Raw genomic sequence first — 14,912 nt, forward strand, 5'->3', positions numbered from 1 at the left:
GCACCGGAGCACCGCCCAAAACCCACCACCAACACCATCACTCAACGGCCTTGTAGTTCAGGCCGTGAACCTAACAGCCGAGACTAGTTCCTCTCTCAACTACAATCGTTTGATTAGAAGACGAGTTCAAACAGGCGCACCACTTATCCATCCTACACTCATCAACATCTCGATGATGAGTGTAGGATGGAAGATGAGAGGGATGTGAGGGAGGCTTGGATGTTAGTCTGGTGGGCTTCGAGAGAAGAGACGGAGTCGACAACATCGTCAAGTTGGGATTGGAGCTGGTCGTGGCAAACATCAGCGGTGGCGGCACCGAGGTCCTTATTAGAGATCGAGAGATGTTGGGATTTGCCCATGCGGGCTCTGATACCAGTTGATAGGGTCTGGCTTACAGAAAGATGGAAAGAGCATAAATAGTAAAGGAAGACGTTGAAGAAAGAGTAAGGAAATGAAAGAAAGTTGTAATTGTCATTTCAACTGTCTAAACAAACGGCACATTACATCTTTATAGTTACAGACAAGGGAACCCTAGATGATTGGGGACAAGTGGCGACAATCCCAAGGTAGATCTGTTACTCAGTATTATTCTCTTAGTGCTAAGGAAAAACATAGAACACTGGTCCCATAACCAAGTGGGCCTTCGTGATACTGGGCTTGCAGGTTTGAGAAGGGAGGTTGTAACATTGTAAGATGTATGTGGTATGTGATATGAACTGAAGGGACGGTTTTTGTTAGGGTTAGATCTTAACTAGGTTTTGTTTGTTGTTGTTTGGGGGTTGGAGCTTGCGGTTGGTGGTCATGGAGGAATGGGGGGAGAAGAAATCGGATTGAGGAAGAGCGCAGGGAGGGAGAGAGAGAGCGAGAGAGAGAATGAGTGTGTGTTTTATTTTGTAAATATTTTTTCTTATTTTTTCGATTTTTTAAATATTTTATTCATATTAAATATATATATATATATATATATATATATTTTTAAATGCGGACTTATAGTGCCATGTAGGCAACTAACAAAGAGATTTGACAAAAATCTAATGGTGGAAGTACATTGTAACAAATTTAAAAGACTATGTAATTGTAAAAATTGATAAGATATGGACTACCATATTTTAAGGGTGTAATCACTAGGTACTATATTGTTTAGTTTAACCGCTGCAGCTTTTCACTGATATATCGTATCAGCCAGCCCTACAAACAAAACGGCCACAACACAAAAGCCATTTCTGTTCTCTCTCTCTGGCTTCTCATCTTCTTTCTTTCAACCCAAAACTCTTATTGGTGTGTGGAGTTATATTGACTGTTTTTAAGCTAAAGTATCCCCCAGGCAGCTCACATTTGGGTCTTATTTGCTCAAGTTCTTCGATTTCCTCTGAGTTCTTTAAGTTCTGTTGTTTTATCAAGTTCACAGAGAAAAAGTTTATGTTTGTATTTTTGGGTTTTCTTCTCCTTTTAATTTAATTTTTTTTACTCTATTTCTTTCTAATTTCGCGATTTAGAAATAAAGGGGTTTATGGATTTAGGGAACCTATGGGAACCCAAATGTGCAAATGAGCAACTCCATCCTCAATCCAAAAGCTAAGAAAATTCTCCACTGCTGATGCAGAGCAGGTACCGCCATTGTTCTCCCTTATGCGACCTACAATGGCTTGAGATAGTTGTTTGATGGTTCCCAGTTTGTTATATATATGTTAGTTTATGATTAGGCTTCATATGGATCCTTTTTGGCTTTCTTGTTGTTTATGAGGTAAGAATTACAGAGTAGTTCAGTGTTGAATATTCCAACGTAGTTTTGGAATTTTGGTCTTGTAAGTGTTATTTTGTTGTGTGGCTTGCAACATGAATTTACAATTTGGTAAATTAGTGCATACTTTTCCTCTTTGCTTTGTTTTTAATTGATCTTGTAGTATTTTGAATTTTGAAATGAGGCATGTGCTTGCACATTGACTATTTGCAACAGAATTTTTGACAGAGTTATATGTAGGTGCCACATTGCAACAAATTTTTAGTTGAGATGGAAATTGCTTCAATATCATTTGAACAATTTTTTTTTTTAAATTTTTTTTTTCAGGTAGCAGATTGAAACAGTTCATGCTGCATTGGTATAATTTTCCCAAAATAATAATTTCAACTGCGCTTTGAAGATCTGCGACTCATAAGTCCAACCATGAATATATGCAAGAACCTCATGCCCACCATGAGGCAATTGGATGGTTTCACAAAGTATTGTCGAGGTAAGTCCTTCTATTCACTCGGTTTTGATATTCTATAATAATATTAATACATGGTATTAAAAAACGTTAAATATGATGCCTGCTAAGGAAAAATTGCAAATTTGAATGAACCATTGATTGAATTTGTGCTGTATGTCATCTGGATTAAAATCTGAATTGCCTGCAAATCTTTGCGGGATCAAAACCTTGTTCATAGTTCATATGTATTTATTTATTTAATTTGTTTATCTTGTTTGGATTAGCACCATTCAAGTGTCACTTGGACTTCATCTATGCTACCCTAAATTATGTTAGTCAGCTATAGTCAGATGTGAGGGTGAAGGGACTTGATATTCTACCCAAAATTTAGTTAGTCTCCCATCAAACGCATATAAATTGTGAGCTATAGTCATAAAATACATGCAGAGGTTTGGTGGTAGTTGTGTAAATTGAGAGTTCTATAGCTTTTTCAACGTTGAAGAGATCATGTATAATAGCAACAAAAGCAGTCCATGGGGCAAAATGTAGGAATTTTTATCACTACTTTTCCAAGTATAGAGGACGTTACTAACCTAAGCTAGGTTCCTTATACTTGTTTTCATGTTCAATGCAGCATCATATTTTGCCTTCATACATTCGTCCCCAAACTTCTCAGTAGAAGTTCATACTCCAGATCAGGAAGTAGTGATTGCTTTAGGAAGCAATGTGGGTGACAGACTGCATAATTTCAATGAAGCTTTGCAGTTAATGAGAAAATCAGGCATACAAATCACAAGACATGGTTGTTTATATGAGACAGCACCAGCCTATGTGACTGATCAGCCTAATTTTCTCAACTCTGCTGTTAGAGCTGTCACACAACTTGGGCCTCATGAATTATTAGGAGCACTGAAGAAAATTGAAAAAGAAATGGGTCGTACTGACGGTATAAGGTATGGTCCCAGGCCAATTGACTTGGATATATTGTTCTATGGAAAGTTAAGAGTCAGTTCTGAGATTCTTACAGTCCCCCATGAAAGAATTTGGGAAAGACCATTTGTAATAGCCCCACTAATGGATTTACTGGGGTCAACTGTTGACAATGATACAGTTGCTTGTTGGCATTCTTTCTCAATGCATTCTGGTGGGCTTTTTGATGCCTGGGAGAAATTGGGTGGTGAAACACTCACTGGAAAGGAAGGCGTGAAGAGGGTTTTGCCCATTGGAAAAGGCTTGTGGGACTGGTCAACTAAAACTTCAGTCATGGGTATCCTTAATCTGACCCCAGATAGTTTTAGCGATGGAGGAAAGTTTCAGTCTGTGGAGGCAGCAATTTCTCAAGTTCGCTCAATGATTTCAGAAGGGGCAGATATGATTGATATTGGTGCACAGTCTACGAGGCCAATGGCTTCTAGGATTTCAGTTCAACAAGAATTGGATAGACTAATCCCTGTTTTAGAGGCAGTTGTTGGGATGCCTGAAGCAGAGGGAAAGATGATATCTGTGGATACATTTTATTCAGAAGTTGCTGCAGAAGCAGTCAGCAAAGGGGCACATATTGTGAATGATGTATCTGCTGGGCTGTTGGACTCTAACATGTTTAGGGTTGTTGCAGGCCTTAAGGTTCCCTACATAGCAATGCACATGAGGGGGGATCCATCTACGATGCAGAATAGTGAGAACCTGAAATACGATAATGTTTGTAAGCAGGTTGCCTCTGAGTTATACTCGAGGGTGAGAGAAGCAGAATTAATAGGCATCCCAGCTTGGAGGATGATTATTGACCCTGGAATTGGATTTTCAAAGAACTGTGATCACAATTTGGACGTCTTGATGGGATTACCAAATATTCAAGCAGAGATTGGGAGGGAAAGTTTGGCCATGTCTCATGCACCTATACTGATTGGACCTTCCAGAAAGAAATTTTTAGGTGAAATTTGTAGTCGCACCGCGGGAACTGAGAGAGATCCTGCTACTGTTGCTTCTGTCACTGCTGCTGTTCTGGGCGGAGCAAATATTGTAAGAGTACATAATGTAAGAGATAATGTAGATGCTGTGAAGGTATGCGATGCAATGCTGAGACACAGGAAATCTGTTTCTCCGAGTTAAAAAAATTTATCATAATTTAGTTCTTCAACAAAACATGCTGGTGGTTTTCTTTTCTACGGTTTTTTGTTTCAAGATTACAGTTGATATACCAGGAGACTGCGACATGGAAATAGAACCATAAGCCATGCTACAAGGTCTTCAATATTTAACAAATATTTTTTCTGCAATATCATTTTTTTGATCAACCCCTCGCAGAATGTGTACCTTACATACATTTTTCTTTCTCATAAAAGCTGTAGAAATTAAACTTTTGGTGTGGGATTTGTATTTTCTTCTGCTGAAAAGGAAATTGAAAAGAAGTACTCAATTTCTCCTTGCCCTGCATCATTCTTGTTTCTGAGCTCCCTTGCCACTTCTGTTACAGTAGCTGGCACTTCCCATGGCTTCTTCTTCTGCATTGCCTCGCTATCCTTCTGCTTGCAGCTTCGAACTAGCTCAATATTTATTCTTTTCTCTGCCTTGAATGAAATAAGGACTATAATTTTCAATAGTACAAAACAAGCTTACAAATGCAATTGTGTATTGGTTCATGTATGAATTTTGCTTCTAATGCAGCTATGGTTGGGATGTGAATAATTAGCTAATATATAAATGAATAATTAAGTTAACCAACTACATCTCAATATAGTGGTACTTTAAAATTTCTCAATATTGAAAGATGATTCAAGTTCGAATTTTCTCTTTCTTAATGATTAAAAAAAAACTTAGGAATGTTGTTATAAGTAGTGGTTGAGAACTTATGATGTGTAATTTGGTTATATACGACTACTTTGTCTATCTCTTTTATCACGCAACTAATAAAAACAAAGATAAACACATGATTGTATACAACCGATTAGTGGAGCTTTCGTTTGTGGTAAGTAGGTGGTTGTAGTGGGGTGGCACTGTGTGGGTTTGAATGTGGCATGGATAAGAAAAAGAATTTAACCTCTAACCTCTCTATCGCAAACGTTCCTATCCAAAAATGGTAGCCTCCAATAGTACCATACACCAAGAGCTCCGGCCAAAAGCCAAAAGAGCATTTATATATGCATATCTTTTCAGAGCATTAATATGCTTCTTGGAATCCTATGTGAAACCACAAACCTACTACTCCGAGCCAATCAAAATCGACCACCTGTCTAACACAAATCATCAATATGTTTCTTTGGACATGAAAAGCCCACCATCCCATCATCATTGCTTCCAGAGAAAAGTTAAAAAGGGACTACCAAAAAGACACAAATACATGCACTACAAATAACTTAATGATATTTCTATGCTTTTCCAAATTCATGTCAATGGTTGACTTGCACAAGGGATATAAATCACGAGAAAATTAATACAATAGGTGTATGTCCAAACAAAAACAATACGCAACGAATTTGTAGCCCAAGTGGTTGAAAGTATTTATTCATGTACCGAGCTTTCTGGTTCAATTTCCCTCCCCTTCTCTACCCCTAATATTGCTTTGTATAAAATAAAAAAAACTACTTTAAACAAGAAAAGACTTAAAAATTATACCATAGGGCCTCTCCAAACAAGTGAGGCATCCTTGGCCACAAGAAGTTCCATTGACATACACTTGACTCCATAGCTCTCAATTGGAACCATTTTTTTATCTGGTAGACGAAGACCATTATGTTAATATATTCTCTAGTAGAACACGTAATATATGTTGTTTACCAAAATATATTTCGAATAAGTAAAAAGAAAGAAAAGAAGTTTGTCAAAACCAATAGAACAAACCAAAAACTTGTGTACATGGTAAGCTAACTAAACCTTAATTACTCTAAATTAAGCCTTCATTTATAAAAGAAACAAATTAACAACCACTGATAATAAGAAAAATCAATGAGCTTGACAGAACAATGTATACGATGAGGAGCTCGAGTCTGATCAACCTGCCAAGAGCTGTGAATCAGGAATATGATTCAAGAGTTCATTATGATTACTAATTTTCCAACCACAAATAATGTATATGTAGAGGAAGACTTGCTGAATGGTTATGATTTATTCAAAACTCACCTGTGCCATGCAATATATGGGAGGAGAAATCCACGAGAAGAGTAAAAAATAAAAACAGCAAGAGCAACACAAGTCAAGGGTTTTTGAACATGAATATTACCAGGGTTTTCCAGTGTTCTATGTGAGTTTCTCAGAGAGAAATTTACAGAGCCAGTTTGACATGCTGGCCGCCTCCAGAGCTTGTAAAATAAAAGAAAGAAACTTCTTCTATATGTACTTGTGAATATGGAGGTGGACAGAATGCCAAATTGCCTCTGTAACAAGGCCCCTGAGAAACCCTAGAGAGAGAGAGAGAGAGAGAGAGTTTGAAGAGGAAATAGGTATAAGAGGGTGATCAGTTGTGGAATTTACATAATGACTCTTTTTGTATATATATATTTTGGTCAGGACTTTTTTTGAAATGAGATTGGCTTTTTCTAGAAAGGGGGTGCATGAGCGTGCATGGTGTTGTATGACCTGTGTGGACACACACATAATGTAGGCGTTCCTTTTCTTTTCTTCTTCCTTGGATCTATTTTTCAATTGGACTTGAATGCAACAAGTGCTTGCTTTATGATCTCTCCGATGTTTATGGTTGTACCTTTATGACAAGACTACCCTTTCATTTTTACCCTTCATTTTACTGTACAGGCTATGTTGTGGTGCAACCATGCAAAGCTTAAATATGTGTTTTCTGTTTAATCTTATACTGTGAAAAAGTAGTATCTGTATCTGTATGACTTTATTTTTACTATGGAGATCTCATGCGCTTGCTTCTCTTATGCTTTTTTTGACTTTTGCAGGAAAAAAAGGATGCAAAATGGGCTGTCCTTGTCTCCCACTTTGGTTCTAGTTATTTTGGTCAACCAACGCATGGGTTCAAACTTGTGTTTATTAGAATCATGTTTATACAACTTTATAATTAAGTACTGGTAAAGTAGGGTTTGGTAGGAAATTTGGGATTGAGAGATGGCTGAAAACAGGGTCAAATAGTTTCATCAAGATCACTAATAATACTTCTTTAAGGGCATGCATGTTTGTGGGACCTAGACAAGTTCAAATGTTCCATTTCGTTTTGGACCGTACTCACTAATTGAAAGTTAAAAACAAATTTTCCACATTCTGAGGTTTGATCATTAATGGATCATCATCAAAAGTTAGGGAAATACTAGCAGTCACTAGTTGAAGGGGAAAAAGTCACATGATAATATTGAACACTGTAATTTTGAGTTAACTTAGGTAACATTAGACCTCCTGGCAAACAAGTCATGTTTGTCGTGTTCGTGTCAATGTAGTTTAAAGGAAAAGTTCATTTACAAGCATGTAATAACCCTTGCTTTTCCTTGTTCCAACTATATTTAAGAATACGGATAAGGCAATGGGACTTGTATCCCAGGAACTGATTTGTGTAACTAAGAAATATCCTTCAAATCAAATGTTCTCAGATCCAGCTTCTTTCTTGTGAGTTATATACCTAACCTCAAAGATTATATTCATCTCTATTGGAAAGATTACAATCATAAACAACACCCAAATCTACGACACCATCAAGAAATCCGATACCAGCCACAGAATTTTAAAAAGTACAAGTACCGCCTAATGAAATTGAAACTAAAACCAAAAGGAACAAGTCTGGAGATAGAAGGTTTCTAAAACTGGACCTAATCTGAATTGATCATTATTGGTAAATGCATTTTCAATGACCACCTATTTTTTTTCTTTTCCCTATTCCACATACGGTCTTACAACAAATTTTACAGCTTGCTATACAATTGCAATACTATATCAAGAGAATGTGGTTCCACCCTTTTATAATCAAGGGCTGTATATGCTATAGGAAAGCTGGTCTGTCTGACCTGTATGTGAAAACGACATAACAGGATTCTCAGTAATTGACAGTAACCAAGAACCTTATGCATCTTCAAGGTCAAACAGAGACTCTAATGACAGCCTACTGATCTATGCCACTACCAACCAAGGAAGTGTTATCTTCAACTATTTCGCCAACCGGGTTGTCCTTAGCCCATACAGCTGCATCTTGATATCCGAGCTCAAAGAGCCGGTCAAGAACATCATCTTCTCCTGGCTCAAGTGCCCAATTGAAAAGCTGAAATAGAAGGAAACAAATAATTCGTCATCTTATCCTCAAGGGAAAGGTTATCTTTCAAATGCGGAGGTACCAATTTACCTGTCGAGGGGTAGCCCTATCATCAGGATTACAGTCAGGACTGATCCCAATTCCTTGCAATCCTAATCGACTGGCAGGGAAAGCACAAACACGTACCTGCAAAGCAACATTATTAGGGGTATACAAAAGTATCTCATCTGAGAATTTAGAATATTTAAGGAAGGCATAACCGTACCACAAAAGTAACAATAGGAGGCCGCCATATATTGATAACAAAGTAAATGAGGCTAGATCATCATGGTTTTTTTTTTCTTTTGTGTTGGGGAGGGTAAGTGGAAACAAAAGATACATGACGATAATATTTGAGATATTCTTACTTCTACATTAGTGGAGTCAATTCAAGAATCAAAAATGGCAAAGAAACGGGAATTGGAGGGCATAATAGACAACATGACCTCATAAATGTGGGAGAGGTTTCACAGGAATATGTAGGAAAAGTTTGAAACCCCATTAAAATGCATGTTTACTTCACATAGTCATGAGAGTAACTGGGACCCGGATTAGCAGTACCCTCAAACAAGTTGCAACATATTTGGTAAAAAACCATTGGTAGGAAAAATACTAAAATAACTTAGGTTTTGAATCACATTCCTGTTATCTAGCTAACATAGGAAAGAGAAACAGTTAATACCGTCTGTGCTGCAGATGTTGGTGGCATAAATAATGTCAAGCCCCCATCAATGCAAAGCCGATTCCGGAACATCGTTGCTGGTCTTGGTGCAAGATATCTGTACTGCAGTCTACTTTTAGTTCAAACTTCATACATTAATCAACACAGCAGCAAATACTGCAAGACAAAATGGTATATACAATAATCACCCTGGAATAAAGGAAGAAGTAAAAACTGCATCAATGAGATCCTCCTTAGAGTCAAACTGATCCACCAATAAACCCCTCGGTCTCCATAGAAGCTGTGTTACTGCAACTGTGGGGGAAAAAAAAGGAAATCATAAAGAAGCTGCATGCAGAATTCAAATGAAAACCCAGTTGATAATACAAAGGACATGCATAAAATTCCTGTTTTTCTTTTTTATTAAAAAATATTAATTTCAATAGCTAAAATATCCAGAAGTCTATAAGCTTGGGATTTTTTTTTTGCAGACACAAAAAGAATCTCTTTCAGAAGATACAATCAATAAGGACCAGTTAACCATGAATTAAAAAAAATTAAAAATTAGATGGGAAAAAGAAAACTTATATGGTTAAACAGAAATAACCAAGTGGTGAAATGGATCATCGCTATATGTAATAAAAGAAAGGTATTCCATGAGATTAAAAAAAAATATAAACATGAATGAATTGAGAGTATAAAATAATTATTGACCCGCATCTTATTACAACTACTGCGAATGGCAGCAAACCAACCAATATTATCACGCTAACTAAGCTGGAGATCCTGGGTTTAAATTCCTAAGACTGCAACCTTCCAATATAAGCTGAGGATAGAGGCTCACATGTGAGGAGTTAGATATATTCACTGTGAGAGAATATTGAACTGAAACGTTGGGGGGTTTCTATACTCCAGATACCTTTTTCAAACTCCTTACATCTGTCAGTCATTACACAAACTTTGGGGCAAAATGTTCATGTTAGACGGTAAAGTAAGATTTTACAGTTTTGGGAAGAGAAGGGTGGGTGGTGGGAGTGCAAGAAAATATCTTGATTCATTGCTGTTTTTTGGATCACTTTATGTTCTTGTTCGGATTTAGCGGGTGAAGAGCGACGGCAGCCACTTGTATTTGTGGTAACTCAATAGGACAGGACATCCACAGTTCAAACACCTCAAAAGTGGTAGGTCAAATTCCAACAATTTGAAAAAAAAAACATACCTACTTTTTCCACAAGCAAAAGATCACAGGACTGATGCTATCACAGGAACCAATCCTACCCAATCATAAGCAGCACCAAATAGTCACATATTTGAAAGATCCCCATTGATACACATCTAAATACATGTACTTACAAGTTGTCAATTCATCTACACGAACAATATTTATTGCATATGGACTTGAAAAATTAAACCAAACTCTAAAGAAGAAAAATAAATAAAAAATCCATACACTTCTCAATTAGAAAACATTCTTTTTGAGTAGGGAACAAAAAAACCACTTACCTCGAACCCTCCCATTAGACCTAATATGAGCATCATCGGGCAAAAACTTTTGAAGAACATCTCGAAGAACAGCCTGTACAAATAAAATTGGATAATCTAAATGCAGTACAGGGAAAATTAAAGAAGATGATAAACAGAAAGATATAGAAGAATGTTGAAATAAAACTTACAATATAAGGGTAGAAAATAATTGTATTGCATTACTAGTGACTAGAGTTCATAGGTGTTCATATAGAACTCCAAGACACAAATTCTGTAGTACAAATTATCCTAAGTTTTAAGGAATTGAGTAAATCAATCATCAATAAGACAAAGAAGGAAGTCAACTCCTCAATCAGAGTCAGTCTGAGACTGTAAACATCCATATTTCAACAAAGAAAAATGGAGAAAATGAGAGAAAGGAGATGGAAGAAAAAGAAAGAGAGAGGAGAAGAAATAGAACAAGAGGGAAAGATCTATATTCCAAAATAAGATCCGATTACCAGACATATATGTACATAGGCAATATAACAAAAATGTTCCACCAGAATAATGAAAAAAATAAAATAATAACCCAAAAACGTTTATAAGTCAACATTTATTCCAATTTCAAATTCCCCCTTTCCTCTATTCCAAGATTTCTTAAATTAATTTCACATGGTTAAGGTTAATATACAAATGAATGCCATCAATGTAAAACTAAAACTCCAGCCAGTATACACTTTAACTATGTTGATGATTAAGGGTTTTTCTTCAAATCTTAAACTCAGGACGTGGTTATGAAACTATTAATCTGGCATGATTTGTTAATTATATAAGTCTTGGTGTATATATGTGCTAGGGCCCATCCATAGTAACTTAGTAAGACACAACATATGTATGTGCAATGGCTCATCCTTCAAATGGCAATGAAAGTATGAACTGGATGCTTAATCTCAATATGAATTCAGAAAAATGAAATCAATGAACTTCATCATCAAGATTATCAGGATGAGCTTCTGACATATAGCTGCAATTAGGGATAATCTTTTCTTTAAGTTCACTGATACCCTAAAAAATAAAGAAATTAAATTTACTTGATCGAGAAGCATCACAAGTCTGCAACTGAAGAAAATGCACTACTACTGAGTTGAGAAACAAGAGTAAAGAAATACCCCAAGTCGAAATGCAGTCCCTCTGTTCCGGCAATCTTCAGCCAGTATTTTGGTAGCTTGTAAGGCCTCTTCCATGCTGGCTCCAGAGGCAATCACAGCACAGACAATGGCACCTGCAGAGGAACCAGCTAGTGGTGTGGTTTCCTGCACAAATCACACACATTCTACTTCTGAATACAGACCTAGAACCAAAGATAATGACTGTTCACCTTCATAAGGGAATAACAGGCAACTTAAAGGCAAGCAAAAGACAAACAGAATATTTGCAAAATAAAAAACAACCATAAAGAAGCAAACTTTTACGATTCATTAGCACAATTAGTGCATATGCAACCAAAGCAACCACTCCAAACCCAATAAAACTTAATTCAATCCAAGAATATTACAAAAGAATCAAAGTTACCTTTAAATTTAGCAAGCACAAACAAGGGGATCTTTTATTTGTAGTAAATCAAATATGCTTCTTCGACCCCTCATTGAACAAGTAAATAATGTATCCTTCTCGCATCAATGAACATTGGCAACTATATATGTGTCAGGTAAATATCTATATCTTCCTATCAAATTCTCAATAAAACTCAGACACCCTAATTCCAATTAGATACCAAATTTAGTCTTGGGCAATAAAGCACATAGCTTGAGAACACAAACCATAACCCAAAATTTGAACTGTATCAATTTAGAGTCTTAAAAAAGTTCACTCAAAACTACGTGCATGCAATACATAAACATACACAACAACGCATATACAAATTGAAATCTTCCTTTTATTAAAGTGAGTAACATACAAATAGGTATAACTGAAAAGGGAACAGTAAATTGGAAAGAAAAACAATTCAGAAACAGCTGACCTTGATATAACCATTTTGAATAAGGAACTGAGCAGCGCCTAGATGATAAGGGAAAAGAAGCCCCGCAGCAGAAAAACTAAAGCCGGGACTAGTAACCACACGCCGTTCTTTCTCAGCCTCCACATCCTTAACGCGCTGCTCCCAAACAACATCTGGCTCAATCTCATCCTCCATCACCTTGCCAATTCTCTCGTCCAAGTAATTCTTCCCAGAACTCTCAAACATGGCGACCGACGAGGCCGCCTTGCCGTCTGGGCCTCCATTGGGCCGCTTGATTATCCTAGACGCCAAACCCAAGAAGAGCTCGCCCGTGGCCACAGCGAAGGACTTCTTAGGAGAAGGAGGTTCTGGAGATTGAGGAGGCGGTGCCGAGGAGGGGGATGAAGTTTGGTTGGTCTCGGAGTTGGGGGTTGAGTGAGGGACGGAGGAGGTGGTTAGGGTTTGGGTGCGCAGAGGAATGGTGTACCTGTGGATGAGATTAGGGTTAGGGTTAGGGAAGGGGTGGAGTTGGGGTTGGAAGAGAGCCGAGAAAGAAGCCATGACTGGAGAAGATGAAGGAGAGGCTCCGCTTGGCTTCCTGTTGAAAAGCATCATCATTTTCAAGTTTCGTTTTGTCTGGTAACAAATTGTTTTTTTTAATTTTTTCTTTCTTTTTTTAATCAATTATTGTAAAATTAAAAAAGATAAAAGTTATTTTCACTCTGTTTCTTTGGAACCATCTCCTTGTTTGGTATGTGGATTTGCCGCCAGGAGAGAGGCAGAGGAGGAGAGGAGAGGTCCTAAAACAACTCCACCAACCAATGTTTCTATATTTTAAGCTACTCTTCTATATAATGACAGTTCAAAAATCACAAAAAGTTCAATCAAGAGCTTAAGATTTTCTGCCAACATTGAAAGAGAAATACCAAGAGCTAGTTGGGGTAAGAGTGTCTCCAGTGGGAGGAGAGATGTAGAGTTTTTATACCACAAGTTCCAATGGCTATCCATTTGGATATGTAAATTCTCCATTTCGGTGAAAAATGCTAAAAGAGTTGTACATGTACATCTAACTTTACATATGCATTTGGTAGGCTCCAGTTGACAAAAGGAACAACAGAGTAAAAGTGGAAAGGAAAAAGGCCCATGTTTTTGTTTTTATTTTTATTTTTATACAAAACAATATTGAGAGAGGCGGATGTAGAGGTGAATACTGTTAACTACTTGAACTACAAACTCCTTGTGAGAAAGGCCCAATTTAAAGACAAAAAAAGAACATGTATTTGGGTGTGGTGTGGCTATGTTGTGGGTGCATTGGCAATTTAGCGTGTCACAAAAGTATCTTGTATATATCCTATCATTTGTCAAAAACCAAACACGTATTTCCTTTCATGTTGTTTTTTTCATTTTATGTAAGGGAACATTTTTGCCCACTACTTTAACTCAAGGTGTATCATCACTACCCTTTTTACGCGTGTCTGTAAGTATAACCATAGTTTCACAAATACAAAGCAAATAGGTAACTATAGTTATGCTCATGGACATATGTAGGGGGAGTGAGGTTACACCTTGAGTTTAAGTGGTGGGCACAAATATTTTCTTTTATCTAATACTAGTTAATTTGATATAGTATTTTTTTTGGTTGTCGAAGTTAATTTGATATAGTTTCAAATGTATAATTTTATAATTGTGAAAATAAAAAAATCTCAATGAGATCTTTAAAAGGAGGACAATATTATATAGTTAATTTTTTTTTTCATTTACTACTTTAATGGTATTAATTTGCGCATACATCTACAAAAAAAGAACAATAAATTTAAGACCAAAAAAATTAACAAAAAAAGACATGAAAATTTAATGCAATTTTTTGTTTACATCTTCCTGTGTATACAAAACTGCGGATTGTAAAAGACTCATTACTGTAGTGATTTGGAGTATTTACCATCTCTAGTAAGGTTATGAGTTCGAATCTTAACATTTATATAGTGTATATGAATTTAGTATAGGGTTAATGACCTAAATGGTCCCCAAACTATTGCCCCAGTATCATTTTGGTCCACCAACTAAAATTTTCAATTTAAACGTCCTTCAACTCTTCATAATATACCAAAATGGTCCATCCGTCAAAGTCTGTTTATTATTCCGTGAAATCGAGGGACAAAACCGTCTTTTTAGGTGAGTATGAATATTTATTACCTCATCGTTCATTACTCAGCCACCTCCAACAATTTCCAGCTGACCATTCTTCACTAAATTGGTGAATGATTCCCTTTTGAGGTCAGAGGAGTACCTCCACCATCTTTCCAGATAAGACATCTCCGGCCGAAACGGGTTTGCGGGAAGCGGACTTTCGGGGCTTGGGGAAAC

General features: G+C 36.8%; 2 protein-coding genes across 2 annotated transcripts; one reads left to right on the forward strand and one right to left on the reverse strand.

The window, feature by feature from the left end:
- Positions 1-1,171: 1,171 nt before the first annotated feature.
- Positions 1,172-4,352, forward strand: LOC110747102 (folate synthesis bifunctional protein, mitochondrial-like). Its single transcript, XM_088251564.1, has 3 exons — positions 1,172-1,608; positions 2,069-2,231; positions 2,824-4,352. The coding sequence occupies exons 2-3, from the start codon at positions 2,165-2,167 to the stop codon at positions 4,296-4,298; spliced, it is 1,542 nt and encodes a 513-aa protein (XP_088107690.1). The 5' UTR covers positions 1,172-1,608; positions 2,069-2,164; the 3' UTR covers positions 4,299-4,352.
- Positions 4,353-7,709: 3,357 nt separating this feature from the next.
- LOC110764831 (uncharacterized) lies at positions 7,710-13,307 on the reverse strand. The gene is made up of 7 exons (XM_021967865.2): positions 12,570-13,307; positions 11,719-11,862; positions 10,586-10,658; positions 9,292-9,397; positions 9,104-9,200; positions 8,473-8,568; positions 7,710-8,391 (listed from the first exon to the last, which is right to left on the reverse strand). The coding sequence occupies exons 1-7, from the start codon at positions 13,164-13,166 to the stop codon at positions 8,236-8,238; spliced, it is 1,269 nt and encodes a 422-aa protein (XP_021823557.2). The 5' UTR covers positions 13,167-13,307; the 3' UTR covers positions 7,710-8,235.
- Positions 13,308-14,912: the final 1,605 nt, after the last annotated feature.

This window comes from Prunus avium, chromosome 1 (genome assembly GCF_965620075.1).
Source record: "Prunus avium chromosome 1, drPruAviu1.hap1.1, whole genome shotgun sequence".
NCBI lineage: Eukaryota > Viridiplantae > Streptophyta > Magnoliopsida > Rosales > Rosaceae > Prunus > Prunus avium.

Excerpts from the sequence above, each read along its gene's own strand:
- LOC110747102 (XM_088251564.1), top strand. The coding sequence starts at position 2,165 with ATGAATATATGCAAGAACCTCATGCCCACCATGAGGCAATTGGATGGT. Across the intron at positions 2,232-2,823 it reads TTTCACAAAGTATTGTCGAG|CATCATATTTTGCCTTCATA; the intron begins GTAAGTCCTTCT and ends TGTTCAATGCAG.
- LOC110764831 (XM_021967865.2), bottom strand. The coding sequence starts at position 13,166 with ATGATGATGCTTTTCAACAGGAAGCCAAGCGGAGCCTCTCCTTCATCT. Across the intron at positions 10,659-11,718 it reads GGACTGCATTTCGACTTGGG|GCTGTTCTTCGAGATGTTCT; the intron begins GTATTTCTTTAC and ends TTATTTGTACAG. Across the intron at positions 9,201-9,291 it reads ACTTCTTCCTTTATTCCAGG|ATATCTTGCACCAAGACCAG; the intron begins GTGATTATTGTA and ends ACTGCAGTACAG.